The 17,957-nt window shown below is 45.4% G+C and overlaps 1 protein-coding gene across 1 annotated transcript in view; it reads left to right on the top strand.

The window, feature by feature from the left end:
• Positions 1-17,957, top strand: part of LOC115125744 (protein Niban 1-like) — a 114,468-nt gene that overhangs the window by 59,060 nt on the left and 37,451 nt on the right. Inside the window, exons 7-11 of the mRNA XM_065013650.1 lie at positions 2,134-2,249; positions 10,635-10,739; positions 11,464-11,626; positions 11,852-12,039; positions 12,208-12,354. Coding sequence (XP_064869722.1) covers positions 2,134-2,249; positions 10,635-10,739; positions 11,464-11,626; positions 11,852-12,039; positions 12,208-12,354 — 719 coding nt within the window. The remainder of the gene's footprint in view (positions 1-2,133; positions 2,250-10,634; positions 10,740-11,463; positions 11,627-11,851; positions 12,040-12,207; positions 12,355-17,957) is intronic.

The raw sequence follows: 17,957 nt of genomic DNA, 5'->3' as shown, positions 1-17,957 counted from the left end.
AACTCTACACCTGGGGTCTGACCCCTAACCCTAACCCTAACTCTACACCTGGGGTTCCGACCCCTGACCCCTGACCCTAACTCTACACCTGGGGTTCCGACCCCTAACCCTAACTCTACACCTGGGGTTCTGACCCCTGACCCTAACCCTAACTCTACACCTGGGGTTCCGACCCCTAACCCTAACTCTACACCTGGGGTTCTGACCCCTAACCCTAACTCTACACCTGGGGTTCTGACCCCTGACCCTAACCCTAACTCTACACCTGGGGTTCTGACCCCTGACCCTAACTCTACACCTGGGGTTCTGACCCCTGACCCTAACTCTACACCTGGGGTTCTGACCCCTGACCCTAACCCTAACTCTACACCTGGGGTTCTGACCCCTGACCCCTAACCCTAACTCTACACCTGGGGTCTGACCCCTGACCCTAACTCTACACCTGGGGTTCCGACCCCTGACCCTAACTCTACACCTGGGGTTCCGACCCCTAACCCTAACTCTACACCTGGGGTTCTGACCCCTGACCCTAACCCTAACTCTACACCTGGGGTTCCGACCCCTAACCCTAACTCTACACCTGGGGTTCTGACCCCTAACCCTAACTCTACACCTGGGGTCTGACCCCTGACCCCTAACCCTAACTCTACACCTGGGGTTCCGACCCCTGACCCCTGACCTGTAATGTTGGCGAAAACAAAAAATCCTTTGCCCACTGCTTTATTCAGAAAGTAATTTAATTGTGTCGTTGGTCATCATTTAATTATCAGTTAAGTGAGAATTACACAACAAAGCAGTCTGAGTGCCTTTTTAATTTCATATTTTAACAAGAATATTCATACTAAACCTCTATACTAAACCTCTATACTAAACCTCTATACTAAACCTCTATACTAAACCTCTATATTAAACCTCTATACTAAACCTCTATACTAAACCTCTATACTAAACCTCTATACTAAACCTCTATACTAAACCTCTATACTAAACCTCTATACTAAACCTCTATACTAAACCTCTATACTAAACCTCTATACTAAACCTCTATATTAAACCTCTATACTAAACCTCTACTAAACTAAAAACCTACTAAACCTCTATACTAAACCTCTACTAAACCTAAAAACCTCTATACTAAACCTCTATAAACCTAAAAACCTCTATACTAAACCTCTATACTAAACCTCTATACTAAACTCCATACTAAACCTATACTAAACCTCTATACTAAACCTCTATACTAAACCTCTATACTAAACCTCTATACTAAACCTCTATACTAAACCTCTATACTAAACCTCTATACTAAACCTCTATACTAAACCTCTATATTAAACCTCTATACTAAACCTCTATACTAAACCTCTATACTAAACCTCTATACTAAACCTCTATAGTAAACCTCTATACTAAACCTCTATACTAAACCTCTATACTAAACCTCTATACTAAACCTCTATACTAAACCTCTATACTAAACCTCTATACTAAACCTCTCTAAATCTCTAAACCAGTTCATGATCAACCTGCTAGCCTGCTGTGTTGCACTGTTGTTATTCTTCGGTTGTCTTGGTAACAACCTAATAATACTCCTCAGCACACATTAGCTTCCTGTGAGGGAGAAACCTAGAGCCTGTCAGTTAGTGGTTAGGCTAGCGTTTAGCAACTTCTGCAGAACACCAACCAAAGCAGCAACGGGTTACGTCAACTGCACCTCTTTTAGCTCTGCCTCAATACCAACTAGTCAATAGCAACTTTATAAAATAGAGGTTCAGAGGATGTTGTGACTATGTAGCTCAGAAATAGAACACAAACATCCCATTCCGAGCTCATGCTCTCTTTTCTTCTCTCTCTCTCTCTGACACTATTTTATTTTATTTTTCTCTAGTTTCACATTTACATTTCACAGTGACAAAAAGGGAAGTGTTTAAAATATCTTGCATTTGTCTCAGATGCATTACTCAATTCTTTCAGTATTTAAGACAAACCAGTTATCCCATAGAGAAATATTACACTGCTCACTTCCGCATTCTCTCCCTCTCCCTCTCCCTCTCTCTCTCTCTCTCTCTCTCGCTCTCTCGCTCTCTCTCTCTCTCTCTCTCTCTCTCTCTCTCTCTCCCTCTCTCTCTCCAGATTCTCTGAGGAGGTCTTCCTGTGAGTGTCAGGCGTTCCTCAAGGCCATACATTTCTACCGTCAGGAGAAAGGACACTATGAGTCCTGGGACATGCTGGTGGGCTGTGAGGAGCAGGTGATGCCCAACCCGCACATACACACACACTCTGAAACACACTCTGAAACACACTCTGAAACACACTCTGAAACACACTCTGAAACACACTCTGAAACACACTCTGAAACACACTCTGAAACACACTCCGAAACACACTCCGAAACACACTCCGAAACACACTCCGAAACACACACTCTGAAACACACTCTGAAACACATTCTGAAACACACTCTGAAACACACTCTGAAACACACTCTGAAACACACTCTGAAACACACTCTGAAACACACTCTGAAACACACTCTGAAACACACTCTGAAACACAAACGCACACACCGACTTGTTGCCAGGGGAAAATCAGAGACAGAGAGAGACAGTTTGTGTGAGTGTGTGCTGCTTCTGTTAAGTGGGCTGTTGTCATCTCATCACACACACACAAGGCCTGACTCACGAGAGCCACGAGAGCCACGAGAGCCAAGAGAGCCACGAGAGCCACGAGAGCCAAGAGAGCCACGAGAGCCAAGAGAGCCACGAGAGCCACGAGAGCCAAGAGAGCCACGAGAGCCAAGAGAGCCACGAGAGCCACGAGAGCCAAGAGAGCCACGAGAGCCAAGAGAGCCACGAGAGCCACGAGAGCCAAGAGAGCCACGAGAGCCAAGAGAGCCACGAGAGCCAAGAGAGCCACAAGAGCCACGAGAGCCAAGAGAGCCACGAGAGCCAAGAGAGCCACGAGAGCCACGAGAGGAAACTCTGACTCGGACTCCAAAGCCCCATTTATACCTGGTTCTAAACATGAGTCCTTTGTCCTGTTCTTGTCCACATTCTGATTGTGCCCACATTTTTAGACATGTGTAGACAATTAACAGAAGAATTGTGATCTGATCTTCCTGAGCGCCTCCGGTGGTATTCAGAGATGCATTGTGTCTGGATATCTGACAAGGTTAGACGGATCTGGAGAGCGAAACCATTGACAGGTTCAATCATAATTCATTGACAGGTGATACCATAAACTAGCATAGGATGGTGACCAGCCTTTGTTGTGTTTTTGCCAGTGGTGGAAAAAGTACTACATTTTTCTACTTGAGTAAAAGTAAAGATGCCTTAAAGTAAAAGTCACCCAGTAAAATACTACTTGAGTAAAAGTCAAAAAAAGTATTTGGTTTAAAAAAAAACGTAAGTATAGAAAGTAAATGTAATTGTTAAAATATACTTAGTTATCAAAAGTAAAAGTACAACTATAAATCATTTCACATTCTTTATATCAAACAAACCAAATGCCAAACCCCCCAAACCTTCTTAACACCCGCTCGCTGAACCTGGAAACACCCCAAACCTTCTTAACACCCGCTCGCTGAACCTGGAAACCCCCCAGACCTTCTTAACACCCGCTCGCTGAACCTGGAAACCCCCAAACCTTCTTAACACCCGCTCGCTGAACCTGGAAACCAGCCCCACCAATGTGTCGGTGGAAACACCGTTCAATTGACGACTGAGGTCTGCCTGCAGGCGACCGGTCCACCACAAGGAGTCACTAGTGTGCGATGAACCAAGTAAAGCCCCGAAGGCCAAACCCGGACGACGCTGGACCAATTTTGCACCGCCCTATGGTACTCCCAATCACGGTCGGTTGGGAAACAGCCCGGGATCGAACCCAGGTTTGTTGTGACACCTGAGATGCGCTGCCTTAAATGGTGCCTTAAACCGCCGCGCCACTTTCGGGAGGCCCACAAATGAAGCATTTGTATTTAGTCCACCAGATCAGAGACATTAGGACTGACCAGGGATGTTCTCTGTTTAGTGAGTCCACCAGATCAGAGACAGTAGGACTGACCAGGGATGTTCTCTGTTTCGTGAGTCCACCAGATCAGAGACAGTAGGGATGACCAGGGATGTTCTCTGTTTAGTGAGTCCACCAGATCAGAGACAGTAGGGATGACCAGGGATGTTCTCCGTTTAGTGAGTCCTCCAGATCAGAGGCAGTAGGGATGACCAGGGATGTTCTCTGTTTCGTGAGTCCTCCAGATCAGAGGCAGTAGGGATGACCAGGGATGTTCTCTGTTTAGTGATTCCAACAGTCAGTATCTGGTGTGGCCACCAGCTGCATTAAGTACTGCAGTGCATCTCCTCCTCATGGACTGCACCAGATGTGTCAGTTCTTGCTATGAGATGTTACCCCACCCTTCCACCAAGGCACCTGCAAGTTCCCGGACATTTCGGGGGGGAATGGCCCTAGTCCTCACCCTCCGATCCAACAGGTCCCAAACGTGCTCAATGGGATTGAGATCCGGGCTCTTCGCTGGCCATGGCAGAACACTGACATTCCTGTCATGCAAGAAATGATGCACAGAAGGAGCAGTATGGCTGGTGGCATTGTGATGCTGGAGGGTCATGTCAGGATGAGCCTGCAGGAAGTGTACCACATGAGGGAGGAGGATGTCTTCCCTGTAACACACAGCGTTGAGATTGCCTGCAATGACAACAAGCTCAGTCCGACCATGACCTCCAAATCGATCCCGCTCCAGAGTACAGGCCTCGGTGTAACGCTCATTCCTTCGACGATAAATGCGAATCAGACCATCATCCCAGGTGAGACAAAACCGCGACTCGTCAGTGAAGAGCACTTTTTGCCAGTCCTGTCTGGTCAACGACGGTGGATTTGTGCCCGACGTTGTTGCCGGTGATGTCTGGTGAGGATCTGCCTTACAACAGGCCTACAAGCCCTCAGTCCAGCCTCTCTCAGCCTATTGTGGACAGTCTAAGCACTGATGGAGGGATTGTTAGTTTCTGGTGTAACTCGGGCAGTTGTTGTTGCCATCCTGTACCTGTCCCACAGGTGTGATGTTCGGATGGACCGATCCTGTGCAGGTGTTGTTACATGTGGTCTGCCACCGCGAGGACGATCAGCTGTCCATCCTGTCTCCCTGTAGCGCTGTCTTAAGCGTCTCACAGTACGGACATTGCAATTTATTGTCCTGGCCACATCTGCAGTCCTCATGCCTCCTTGCAGCATGCCTAAGGCACGTTCACACAGATAAGCAGGGACCCTGGGCATCTTTCTTTTGGTGTTTTTCAGAGCCAGTAGAAAGGCCTCTTTAGTGTCCTAAGTTTTCATAACTGTGACCTTAATTGCCTACCGTCTGTAAGCTGTTAGTGTCTTAACGACCGTTCCACAGGTGCATGTTCATTAATTGTTTATGGTTCATTGGACAAGCATGGGAAACGGTGTTTAAACCCTTTACAATGAAGATCTGTGAAGTCATTTTGGATTTTTACAAATTATCTTTGAAAGACAGGGTCCTGAAAAAGGGACATTTCTTTTTTTGCTGAGTTCATAACCATATGTCATGCTTTATAAAGGGTTCATAACTGTGTGACATAACCACCTATGTCAAACGTGACATAACCCATCATGTTGAATATGATATAAACATGTGCTGAAGGATGAGCTGAACATAGAACATTACACAGGGCTGTGAATAGTGTAGCTGGTCCCTTACCTCTCTTATATAGAACATTACACAGGGCTGTGAATAGTGTAGCTGGTCCCTTACCTCTCTTATATAGAACATTACACAGGGCTGTGAATAGTGTAGCTGGTCCCTTACCTCTCTTATATAGAACATTACACAGGGCTGTGAATAGTGTAGCTGGTCCCTTACCTCTCTTATATAGAACATTACACAGGGCTGTGAATAGTGTAGCTGGTCCCTTACAGGGCTGTGAATAGTGTAGCTGGTCCCTTACCTCTCTTATATAGAACATTACACAGGGCTGTGAATAGTGTAGCTGGTCCCTTACCTCTCTTATATAGAACATTACACAGGGCTGTGAATAGTGTAGCTGGTCCCTTACCTCTCTTATATAGAACATTACACAGGGCTGTGAATAGTGTAGCTGGTCCCTTACCTCTCTTATATAGGTCATTACACAGGGCTGTGAATAGTGTAGCTGGTCCCTTACCTCTTTATATAGAACATTACACAGGGCTGTGAATAGTGTAGCTGGTCCCTTACCTCTCTTATATAGAACATTACACAGGGCTGTGAATAGTGTAGCTGGTCCCTTACCTCTCTTATATAGAACATTACACAGGGCTGTGAATAGTGTAGCTGGTCTCTGAGCTGGTCCCTTACCTCTCTTATATAGAACATTACACAGGGCTGTGAATAGTGTAGCTGGTCTCTGAGCTGGTCCCTTACCTCTCTTATATAGAACATTACACAGGGCTGTGAATAGTGTAGCTGGTCTCTGAGCTGGTGGATGGATGGTTCTTGTCTCTTCCTGCTAGAGGTACTGCATGTTGGTTCCAACCTTGAATGTAACAACAAAGAAAGTTAGTAGGTCCTTTAAGAAATGCCTTTGTCATCTGGATAAGGTCTGTGCTGCACCACACCTGAGCACAGGGCTACGAGCCTCCTGAGCACAGGGCTACGAGCCTCCTGAGCACAGGGCTAAGAGCCTCCTGAGCACAGGGCTAATTGCCTCCTGAGCACAGGGCTAAGAGCCTCCTGAGCACAGGGCTAAGAGCCTCCTAAGCACAGGGCTAAGAGCCTCCTGAGCACAGGGCTAAGAGCCTCCTGAGCACAGGGCTAAGAGCCTCCTAAGCACAGGGCTAAGAGCCTCCTGAGCTAAGGGGGATTTTAGCCTGGGGCTACACAAGTGTTCACACTTACACATTCTAAATTGGGCAACAACTTTAGCCCAACCAACCTTACACTCAAAAATGGAACTTTATTGTTTATGTCATATTTATTTATGTCACACGGTTATGTCACACGGTTATGCCACACGGTTATGTCACACGGTTATGCCACACGGTTATGTCACACGGTTATGTCACACGGTTATGTCACACGGTTATGTCACATCTATGAACCCTTTATAAAGCGTGACATACGGTTATAAATGATTTGTGCACTTATGTAGCTTCGTGAAGCCTTTATAAGCTGCATGTCGTTTAAAGCTGGACCCCTTATTTATATGAGTGGATGTGATTGTTAAATGCTAGTGCTAAAGTGCTAAATGACTCAAATCTAATAAGGACAAATGTATTTCTCAACTCCTGATATTGACCCACTTACACTCACCCGAGTATCTGACGTAGGTTTTGAAAAGGCACCCACCAATAGGCTACCAACGTGGAAAATATGTTTGCCGTTATCTTTCTAGCTAATAGGCTATATTAGATTTTACACTTCCTGTTCCAATTACATTGCAGTCGGAAAGTATTCAGACCCCTTGACTCTTTCCACATTTTGTAACGTTACAGCCTTATTCTGAAATAAAAAATAGAATAAAAAATTCCCTTCATCAATCTACACACAAAGTAAAAACAGGTTTATAGACATTTTTGCAAATTTATACGAATAAAAAACTTAAATATCACATTTAAATAAGTATTCAGACCCTTTACTCAGTACTTTGTTGAAGCACCTTTGGCAGCGATTACAGCCCCGAGTATGATGGGTATGACGCTACAAGCTTGGTACACCTGTATTTGGGGAGTTTCTCCCATTCCTCTCTGCAGATCCTCTCACCCTCTGTCAGGTTGGATGGGGAGCGTCGCTGCACAGCTATTTTCACGTTTCTATTTTCACGTTTCTCCAGAGATGTTCGATCAGGTTCTTATTTATTTATTATTAATTTATTTATTTGGCTCCTTTGCACCCCAGTATTTCTCCTTTGCACCCCAGTATTTCTACTTTGCACATTCATCTACTGCACATCTACCATTCCAGTGTTTTACTTGCTCTGTTGTATTGACTTTGCCCCTAATGTATTGCCTTAACTCCCTTATCCGACCTCATTTGCTCACACTATATATGTATATATTTATAATTTTCTATTGACTGCATGTTTGTTTACTCCATGTGTAACTCTGTGTTGTTGTTTACTCCATGTGTAACTCTGTGTTGTTGTTTATTCCATGTGTAACTCTGTGTTGTTGTTTACTCCATGTGTAACTCTGTGTTGTTGTTTACTCCATGTGTAACTCTGTGTTGTTGTTTACTCCATGTGTAACTCTGTGTTGTTGTTTACTCCATGTGTAACTCTGTGTTGTTGTTTACTCCATGTGTATATTCCATGTGTAACTCTGTGTTGTTGTTTACTCCATGTGTAACTCTGTGTTGTTGTTTACTCCATGTGTAACTCTGTGTTGTTGTTTACTCCATGTGTAACTCTGTGTTGTTGTTTGTGTCGAACTGCTTTGCCTTATTCTTGGCCAGGTCACAGTTGTAAATGAGAACTTGTTCTCAACTAGACTACCAATTAACACATTTTTAAAAAAGATTGATGAGGAAAATAACGTTTGATGGGTCGCCTGTTTACACAAAGAAAAATGAAGGGGTTCTTGTCAGGGGAGATATGTGTAACCATTATTATTATTTTTGCATATGAGGAAGGGTTATTTACTGGAAAATACCATATATTTGTGGAAAAATCAACCTGATTAACAAAGTTTATACATTTTTTTTTACATTTTCGAAATAAAATTTTATAAAATTCCAAATAAAATTTTATATTTCGCTAGTTGTAGCCAAGCCCATAAGCAAATAGGTAAACTGGGATATGACTTAAGAGTTAAACATACTATGTAACATGTACAGTATAGAGTATGTATAGGCTGGAAGTAGAAGCCTAAGTGTCGTTGTCCTCTAGTTTACTCCAATTAGGGGAGGGGTGGTAGGGTTAGGAGAACATAATAAAGGAAAAAAATATATATATATATATATATATATATACTGTATATACAGTACCAGTCAAAAGTTTGGACACACCTACTCATTCAAGGGCAATTTTTTACATTGTAGAATAATAGTGAAGACATCAAAACTATGAAATAACACATATGGAATCATGTAGTAACTAAAAAAGTGTTAACTAAAATATATTTGAGGTTTGAGATTCTTCAAAGTGGCCACCCCCTGTCTTGATGGCAGCTAGCATTTATGTACTTTGTTGGTTACTACATGATTCCATATATATTATTCTACAATGTAGAAAATATTATAAATAAATAAAAACCCTTGGTCTGTCCAGATTACCGACTGGTTCAGGTCTGTCGAGATTACCGACTGGTTCAGGTTTGTCCAGATTACCGACTGGTTCAGGTTTGTCCAGATTACCGGTAGGTCCAGCTCTGTCCAGATTACCGACTGGTTCAGGTTTGTCCAGATTACCGACTGGTCCAGGTCTGTCCAGATTACCGACTGGTTCAGGTCTGTCCAGATTACCGACTGGTTCAGGTCTGTCCAGATTACCGACTGGTTCAGGTCTGTCCAGATTACCGACTGGTTCAGGTCTGTCCAGATTACCGACTGGTTCAGGTCTGTCCAGATTACCGACTGGTTCAGGTCTGTCCAGATTACCGACTGGTTCAGGTCTGTCCAGATTACCGACTGGTCCAGGTCTGTCCAGATTACCGGCTGGTCCAGCTCTGTCCAGATTACCGACTGGTCCAGCTCTGTCCAGATTACCGGCTGGTCCAGCTCTGTCCAGATTACCGGTAGGTCCAGCTCTGTCCAGATTACCGGCTGGTCCAGCTCTGTCCAGGTCCAGCTCTGTCCAGATTACCGGCTGGTCCAGCTCTGTCCAGATTACCGGTAGGTCCAGCTCTGTCCAGATTACCGGCTGGTCCAGCTCTGTCCAGATTACCGGCTGGTCCAGCTCTGTCCAGATTACCGGTAGGTCCAGCTCTGTCCAGATTACCGGCTGGTCCAGGTTTGTCCAGATTACCGGTAGGTCCAGCTCTGTCCAGATTACCGGCTGGTCCAGGTTTGTCCAGATTACCGGTTGGTCCAGGTCTGTCCAGATTACAGACTGGTCCAGCTCTGTCCAGATTACCGGCTGGTCCAGGTTTGTCCAGATTACCGGCTGGTCCAGGTTTGTCCAGATTACCGGTTGGTCCAGCTCTGTCCAGATTACCGGCTGGTCCAGGTTTGTCCAGATTACCGGCTGGTCCAGGTTTGTCCAGATTACCGGTTGGTCCAGGTTTGTCCAGATTACCGGTTGGTCCAGGTCTGTCTCAACTAAGAAAGCTCAGTCAGAGACCGGGAAACACTTCTGCTTCAGACTCAGACATTGTTTGGGTTGAACTCCAGTCTCTCATCACAAAGAAACATTGTTTGGGTTGAACTCCAGTCTCTCATCACAAAGAAACATTGTTTGGGTTGGACTCCAGTCTCTCATCACAAAGAAACATTGTTTGAGTTGGACTCCAGTCTCATCACAAAGACACATTGGAGAGACATTTATAGTAGGATTTTTCCTTGCTGTTGCCGAAGTTCAACCAGTTGTTAACAATGAGCTCAGTAGATCAGTAGTGTGTATCATTGTCTTACAGCTGTGTAGTGCGTCCAGATCACGGTACGATGTAACTCATTTTGTCTTTCTGTTTTCCAGGTCCTCGCCAATCTAGTTTTGGAGGAGCTACAACCCTCACTACAGACAGAACTGCTGGCCAGACTAAAGGGAAAGAAAGCGGGGAGGAAGAGAGTCTGGTTCACCGTGAGTGAATGAACGTCTCAGGTCCTTTATTCAGAAAGTCCTACGGTGATGTTACAGTGAACTGGTTCTTCAGCTCTGAGTTCTGTTGTCCTGTAGGGATCTCTGCTCTATACTGCCCCCTGATGTTCAGTCTATAACCTGGTCCTGGATCAGTTAACAGAGGGTCTATACATTCTGTACTCAGCTGTGTTCTGTCGTCCTGTAGTGATCTCTGCTCTATACTGCCCCCTGATGTTCAGACGTTGGAGGCAGTCTATAACCTGGTCCTGGATCAGTTAACAGAGGGTCTATACATTCTGTACTCAGCTGTGTTCTGTTGTCCTGTAGGGATCTCTGCTCTATACTGCCCCCTGATGTTCAGTCTATAACCTGGTCCTGGATCAGCTAACAGAGCGTCTATGCATTCTGTACTCAGCTATGTTCTGTTGTCCCCCCATACGTTGGAGGCAGTCTATAACCTGGTCCTGGATCAGTTAACAGAGGGTCTATACATTCTGTACTCAGCTGTGTTCTGTTGTCCTGTAGGGATCTCTGCTCTATACTGCCCCCTGATGTTCAGTCTATAACCTGGTCCTGGATCAGCTAACAGAGCGTCTATGCATTCTGTACTCAGCTATGTTCTGTTGTCCCCCCATACGTTGGAGGCAGTCTATAACCTGGTCCTGGATCAGCTAACAGAGGGTCTATGCATTCTGTACTCAGCTGTGTTCTGTTGTCCCCCCAGACGTTGGAAGCCGCGTACCACCTGGTCCAGGATCAGCTGAGGGAGAGTCTGAAGGGACTGAAGGAGGAGTGTAAAGAGATAGCCAGGTCTCATGAAGCTCTGCTTCGCTCTGATATGGACCAGATAGCCAGTTCTAGAACCTTCCTGCAGGCCAAGCTACAAGGTACAATAGCATGATGGGGATCTACAGATGTGGTAGCCTGGCGTCGAGAATGCATTGTGGTGTAAAGGAGTAACCTTAGTAACAAAGGACTAACACCTTAGGATCCGAGGCAGGATATTGTGGGACCTGAATGAATGAAAAAGCAACAGTTATTGGGACAGTAGTTGTGATGAGCAGACATGGGATTACTATATCTAAACTGTTGTTCCATCTCGGTCCCCACAGCCTCCGTCAGTGATCCAGCAGCAAAGTTCTGCAGTGAGAACGTGTCTCCGTACCTGGCGTCCATCTTGGAAGAGCTGATGTCTCCGGTGACGGGGGGCTTCCAGGGGGTCCGGCTTCTCCTGGAGGGGGAGATAAACGCTCTCTGCCTGGGCTTCCCCGAGGGAGCGGGGCAGGAAGGGTTAAACCAGGTAACAAGGTGTTGGTGGAGCAAAAGATGGTCAAGTTCCCTCGCATAAGAGTGATCAACTGAAGCGTGAACAACGAATAATCTTATTGCTTGAGGTGAATCACGCTAATGTCTAATAGTATGTGTGTTATAGCGTGTGTTGCCTCTCTCTCTCTTTCTCTCTCCCCAGGCACTGGGTCAGATGTGTCAGGCAAATCTGGAAGAGTGTTACCAGAAAGTGGAGGTCCTGACAGAACAGCTTCAGGAACTCAGGCATCGCTTCAAGTTCTCCAACTCAGTTCGTCTGATCCACTGCACGCAGATAGACATGCAACAGGTTAGTTCTGATCCACAGCGTACAGATAGACATGCAGCAGGTTAGTTCTGATCCACTGCACGCAGATAGACATGCAACAGGTTAGTTCTGATCCACAGCGTACAGATAGACATGCAGCAGGTTAGTTCTGATCCACAGTGTACAGATAGACATGCAACAGGTTAGTTCTGATCCACAGCATACAGATAGACATACAACAGGTTAGTTCTGATCCACTGCACGCAGATAGACATGCAGCAGGTTAGTTCTGATCCACAGCGTACAGATAGACATACAACAGGTTAGTTCTGATCCACAGCGTACAGATAGACATGCAGCAGGTTAGTTCTGATCCACAGCGTACAGATAGACATGCAACAGGTTAGTTCTGATCCACAGTGTACAGATAGACATGCAGCAGGTTAGTTCTGATCCACAGCGTACAGATAGACATGCAACAGGTTAGTTCTGATCCACAGCGTACAGATAGACATGCAACAGGTTAGTTCTGATCCACAGCGTACAGATAGACATGCAACAGGTTAGTTCTGATCCACAGCGTACAGATAGACATGCAGCAGGTTAGTTCTGATCCACTGCACGCAGATAGACATGCAACAGGTTAGTTCTGATCCACAGCGTACAGATAGACATGCAACAGGTTAGTTCTGATCCACAGCGTACAGATAGACATGCAGCAGGTTAGTTCTGATCCACAGCGTACAGATAGACATGCAGCAGGTTTGTTCTGATCCACAGCGTACAGATAGACATACAACAGGTTAGTTCTGATCCACTGCACGCAGATAGACATGCAGCAGGTTAGTTCTGATCCACAGCGTACAGATAGACATGCAGCAGGTTAGTTCTGATCCACTGCACGCAGATAGACATGCAACAGGTTAGTTCTGATCCACAGCATACAGATAGACATGCAACAGGTTAGTTCTGATCCACAGCGTACAGATAGACATGCAACAGGTTAGTTCTGATCCACATCGTACAGATAGACATGCAACAGGTTAGTTCTGATCCACAGCGTACAGATAGACATGCAACAGGTTAGTTCTGATCCACAGCGTACAGATAGACATGCAACAGGTTAGTTCTGATCCACAGCGTACAGATAGACATGCAACAGGTTAGTTCTGATCCACAGCGTACAGATAGACATGCAACAGGTTAGTTCTGATCCACTGCACGCAGATAGACATGCAGCAGGTTAGTTCTAATCCACAGCGTACAGATAGACATGCAACAGGTTAGTTCTGATCCACAGCGTACAGATAGACATGCAACAGGTTAGTTCTGATCCACAGCGTACAGATAGACATGCAACAGGTTAGTTCTGATCCACAGCGTACAGATAGACATGCAGCAGGTTAGTTCTGATCCACAGCGTACAGATAGACATGCAACAGGTTAGTTCTGATCCACAGCGTACAGATAGACATGCAAGCGTACAGATAGACATGCAACAGGTTAGTTCTGATCCACAGCGTACAGATAGACATGCAAGCGTACAGATAGACATGCAGCAGGTTAGTTCTGATCCACAGCGTACAGATAGACATGCAGCAGGTTAGTTCTGATCCACAGCGTACAGATAGACATGCAAGCGTACAGATAGACATGCAGCAGGTTAGTTCTGATCCACAGCGTACAGATAGACATGCAAGCGTACAGATAGATATGCAACAGGTTAGTTCTGATCCACAGCGTACATATAGACATGCAACAGGTTAGTTCTGATCCACAGCGTACAGATAGACATGCAACAGGTTAGTTCTGATCCACAGCGTACAGATAGACATGCAGCAGGTTAGTTCTGATCCACAGCGTACAGATAGACATGCAACAGGTTAGTTCTGATCCACTGCACGCAGATAGACATACAACAGGTTAGTTCTGATCCACAGCGTACAGATAGACATGCAGCAGGTTAGTTCTGATCCACAGCGTACAGATAGACATACAACAGGTTAGTTCTGATCCACAGCGTACAGATAGACATGCATCAGGTTAGTTCTGATCCACAGCGTACAGATAGACATGCATCAGGTTAGTTCTGATCCACAGCGTACAGATAGACATGCAACAGGTTAGTTCTGATCCACAGCGTACAGATAGACATGCAGCAGGTTAGTTCTGATCCACAGCGTACAGATAGACATGCAACAGGTTAGTTCTGATCCACAGCGTACAGATAGACATGCAGCAGGTTAGTTCTGATCCACAGCGTACAGATAGACATACAACAGGTTAGTTCTGATCCACAGCATACAGATAGACATGCAGCAGGTTAGTTCTGATCCACTGCACGCAGATAGACATGCAACAGGTTAGTTCTGATCCACAGCATACAGATAGACATGCAACAGGTTAGTTCTGATCCACAGTGTACAGATAGACATGCAACAGGTTAGTTCTGATCCACATCGTACAGATAGACATGCAACAGGTTAGTTCTGATCCACAGCGTACAGATAGACATGCAACAGGTTAGTTCTGATCCACAGCGTACAGATAGACATGCAACGGGTTAGTTCTGATCCACAGCGTACAGATAGACATGCAACAGGTTAGTTCTGATCCACAGCGTACAGATAGACATGCAACAGGTTAGTTCTGATCCACTGCACACAGATAGACATGCAACAGGTTAGTTCTGATCCACTGCACGCAGATAGACATGCAGCAGGTTAGTTCTAATCCACAGCGTACAGATAGACATGCAACAGGTTAGTTCTGATCCACAGCGTACAGATAGACATGCAACAGGTTAGTTCTGATCCACAGCGTACAGATAGACATGCAACAGGTTAGTTCTGATCCACAGCGTACAGATAGACATGCAGCAGGTTAGTTCTGATCCACAGCGTACAGATAGACATGCAACAGGTTAGTTCTGATCCACAGCGTACAGATAGACATGCAAGCGTACAGATAGACATGCAACAGGTTAGTTCTGATCCACAGCGTACAGATAGACATGCAAGCGTACAGATAGACATGCAGCAGGTTAGTTCTGATCCACAGCGTACAGATAGACATGCAGCAGGTTAGTTCTGATCCACAGCGTACAGATAGACATGCAAGCGTACAGATAGACATGCAGCAGGTTAGTTCTGATCCACAGCGTACAGATAGACATGCAAGCGTACAGATAGATATGCAACAGGTTAGTTCTGATCCACAGCGTACATATAGACATGCAACAGGTTAGTTCTGATCCACAGCGTACAGATAGACATGCAACAGGTTAGTTCTGATCCACAGCGTACAGATAGACATGCAGCAGGTTAGTTCTGATCCACAGCGTACAGATAGACATGCAACAGGTTAGTTCTGATCCACAGCGTACAGATAGACATGCAACAGGTTAGTTCTGATCCACAGCATACAGATAGACATGCAGCAGGTTAGTTCTGATCCACAGCGTACAGATAGACATACAACAGGTTAGTTCTGATCCACAGCATACAGATAGACATGCATCAGGTTAGTTCTGATCCACAGCGCAGATAGACATGCAACAGGTTAGTTCTGATCCACAGCATACAGATAGACATGCAACAGGTTAGTTCTGATCCACAGCGTACAGATAGACATGCAGCAGGTTAGTTCTGATCCACAGCGTACAGATAGACATGCAACAGGTTAGTTCTGATCCACAGCGTACAGATAGACATGCAACAGGTTCTGATCCACAGTTAGACATGCAACATTAGTTCCACAGCGTACAGATAGACATGCAACAGGTTAGTTCTGATCCACAGCGTACAGATAGACATGCAGCAGGTTAGTTCTGATCCACAGCGTACAGATAGACATGCAACAGGTTAGTTCTGATCCACAGCGTACAGATAGACATGCAACAGCGTACAGATAGACATTAGTTCTGATCCACAGCATACAGATAGACATGCAGCAGGTTAGTTCTGATCCACAGCGTACAGATAGACATGCAACAGGTTAGTTCTGATCCACAGCACAGATAGACATGCAACAGGTTAGTTCTGATCCACAGCGTACAGATAGACATGCAACAGGTTAGTTCTGATCCACAGCGTACAGATAGACATGCAACAGGTTAGTTCTGATCCACAGCGTACAGATAGACATGCAACAGGTTAGTTCTGATCCACAGCGTACAGATAGACATGCAAGGTTAGTTCGATCCACAGATAGACATGCAGCAGGTTAGTTCTGATCCACAGCGTACAGATAGACATGCAGCAGGTTAGTTCTGATCCACAGCGTACAGATAGACATGATAGACATGCACAGGTTAGTTCTGATCCACAGCGTACAGATAGACATGCAGCAGGTTAGTTCTGATCCACAGCGTACAGATAGACATGCAACAGGTTAGTTCTGATCCACAGCGTACAGATAGACATGCAACAGGTTAGTTCTGATCCACAGCGTACAGATAGACATGCAGCAGGTTAGTTCTGATCCACAGCGTACAGATAGACATGCAACAGGTTAGTTCTGATCCACAGCGTACAGATAGACATGCAACAGGTTAGTTCTGATCCACAGCGTACAGATAGACATGCAACAGGTTAGTTCTGATCCACAGCGTGATCCACACAGCGTACAGATAGACATGCAACAGGTTAGTTCTGATCCACAGCGTACAGATAGACATGCAGCAGATAGACATGCAGCAGGTTAGTTCTGATCCACAGCGTACAGATAGACATGCAGCAGGTTAGTTCTGATCCACAGCGTACAGATAGACATGCAACAGGTTAGTTCTAGACATGCAGCAGGTTAGTTCTGATCCACAGCGTACAGATAGACATGCAGCAGGTTAGTTCTGATCCACAGTGTACAGATAGACATGCAGCAGGTTAGTTCTGATCCACAGCGTACAGATAGACATGCAAGCGTACAGATAGACATGCAGCAGGTTAGTTCTGATCCACAGCGTACAGATAGACATGCAGCAGGTTATTTCTGATCCACAGCGTACAGATAGACATACAACAGGTTAGTTCTGATCCACAGCGTACAGATAGACATGCAGCAGGTTAGTTCTGATCCACAGCGTACAGATAGACATGCAGCAGGTTAGTTCTGATCCACAGCGTACAGATAGACATGCAACAGGTTAGTTCTGATCCACAGCGTACAGATAGACATGCAGCAGGTTAGTTCTGATCCACAGCGTACAGATAGACATGCAACAGGTTAGTTCTGATCCACAGCGTACAGATAGACATGCAACAGGTTAGTTCTGATCCACTGATAGACATGCAACAGGTTAGTTCTGATCCACAGCGTACAGATAGACATGCAACAGGTTAGTTCTGATGCAACAGGTTAGTTCAGCGTACAGATAGACATGCAACAGGTTAGTTCTGATCCACAGCGTACAGATAGACATGCAACAGGTTAGTTCTGATCCACAGCGTACAGATAGACATGCAACAGGTTAGTTCTGATCCACAGCAGATAGACATGCAGCAGGTTAGTTCTGATCCACAGCGTACAGATAGACATGCAACAGGTTAGTTCTGATCCACAGCGTACAGATAGACATGCAACAGGTTAGTTCTGATCCACAGCGTACAGATAGACATGCAACAGGTTAGTTCTGATCCACAGCGTAC

This window comes from Oncorhynchus nerka, linkage group LG9b (assembly GCF_034236695.1).
Source record: "Oncorhynchus nerka isolate Pitt River linkage group LG9b, Oner_Uvic_2.0, whole genome shotgun sequence".
Classification (NCBI taxonomy): Eukaryota; Metazoa; Chordata; class Actinopteri; order Salmoniformes; family Salmonidae; genus Oncorhynchus; species Oncorhynchus nerka.
Note: the sequence above shows the minus strand (reverse complement) of the source record. Positions and strands in the feature narration are given on the sequence as shown.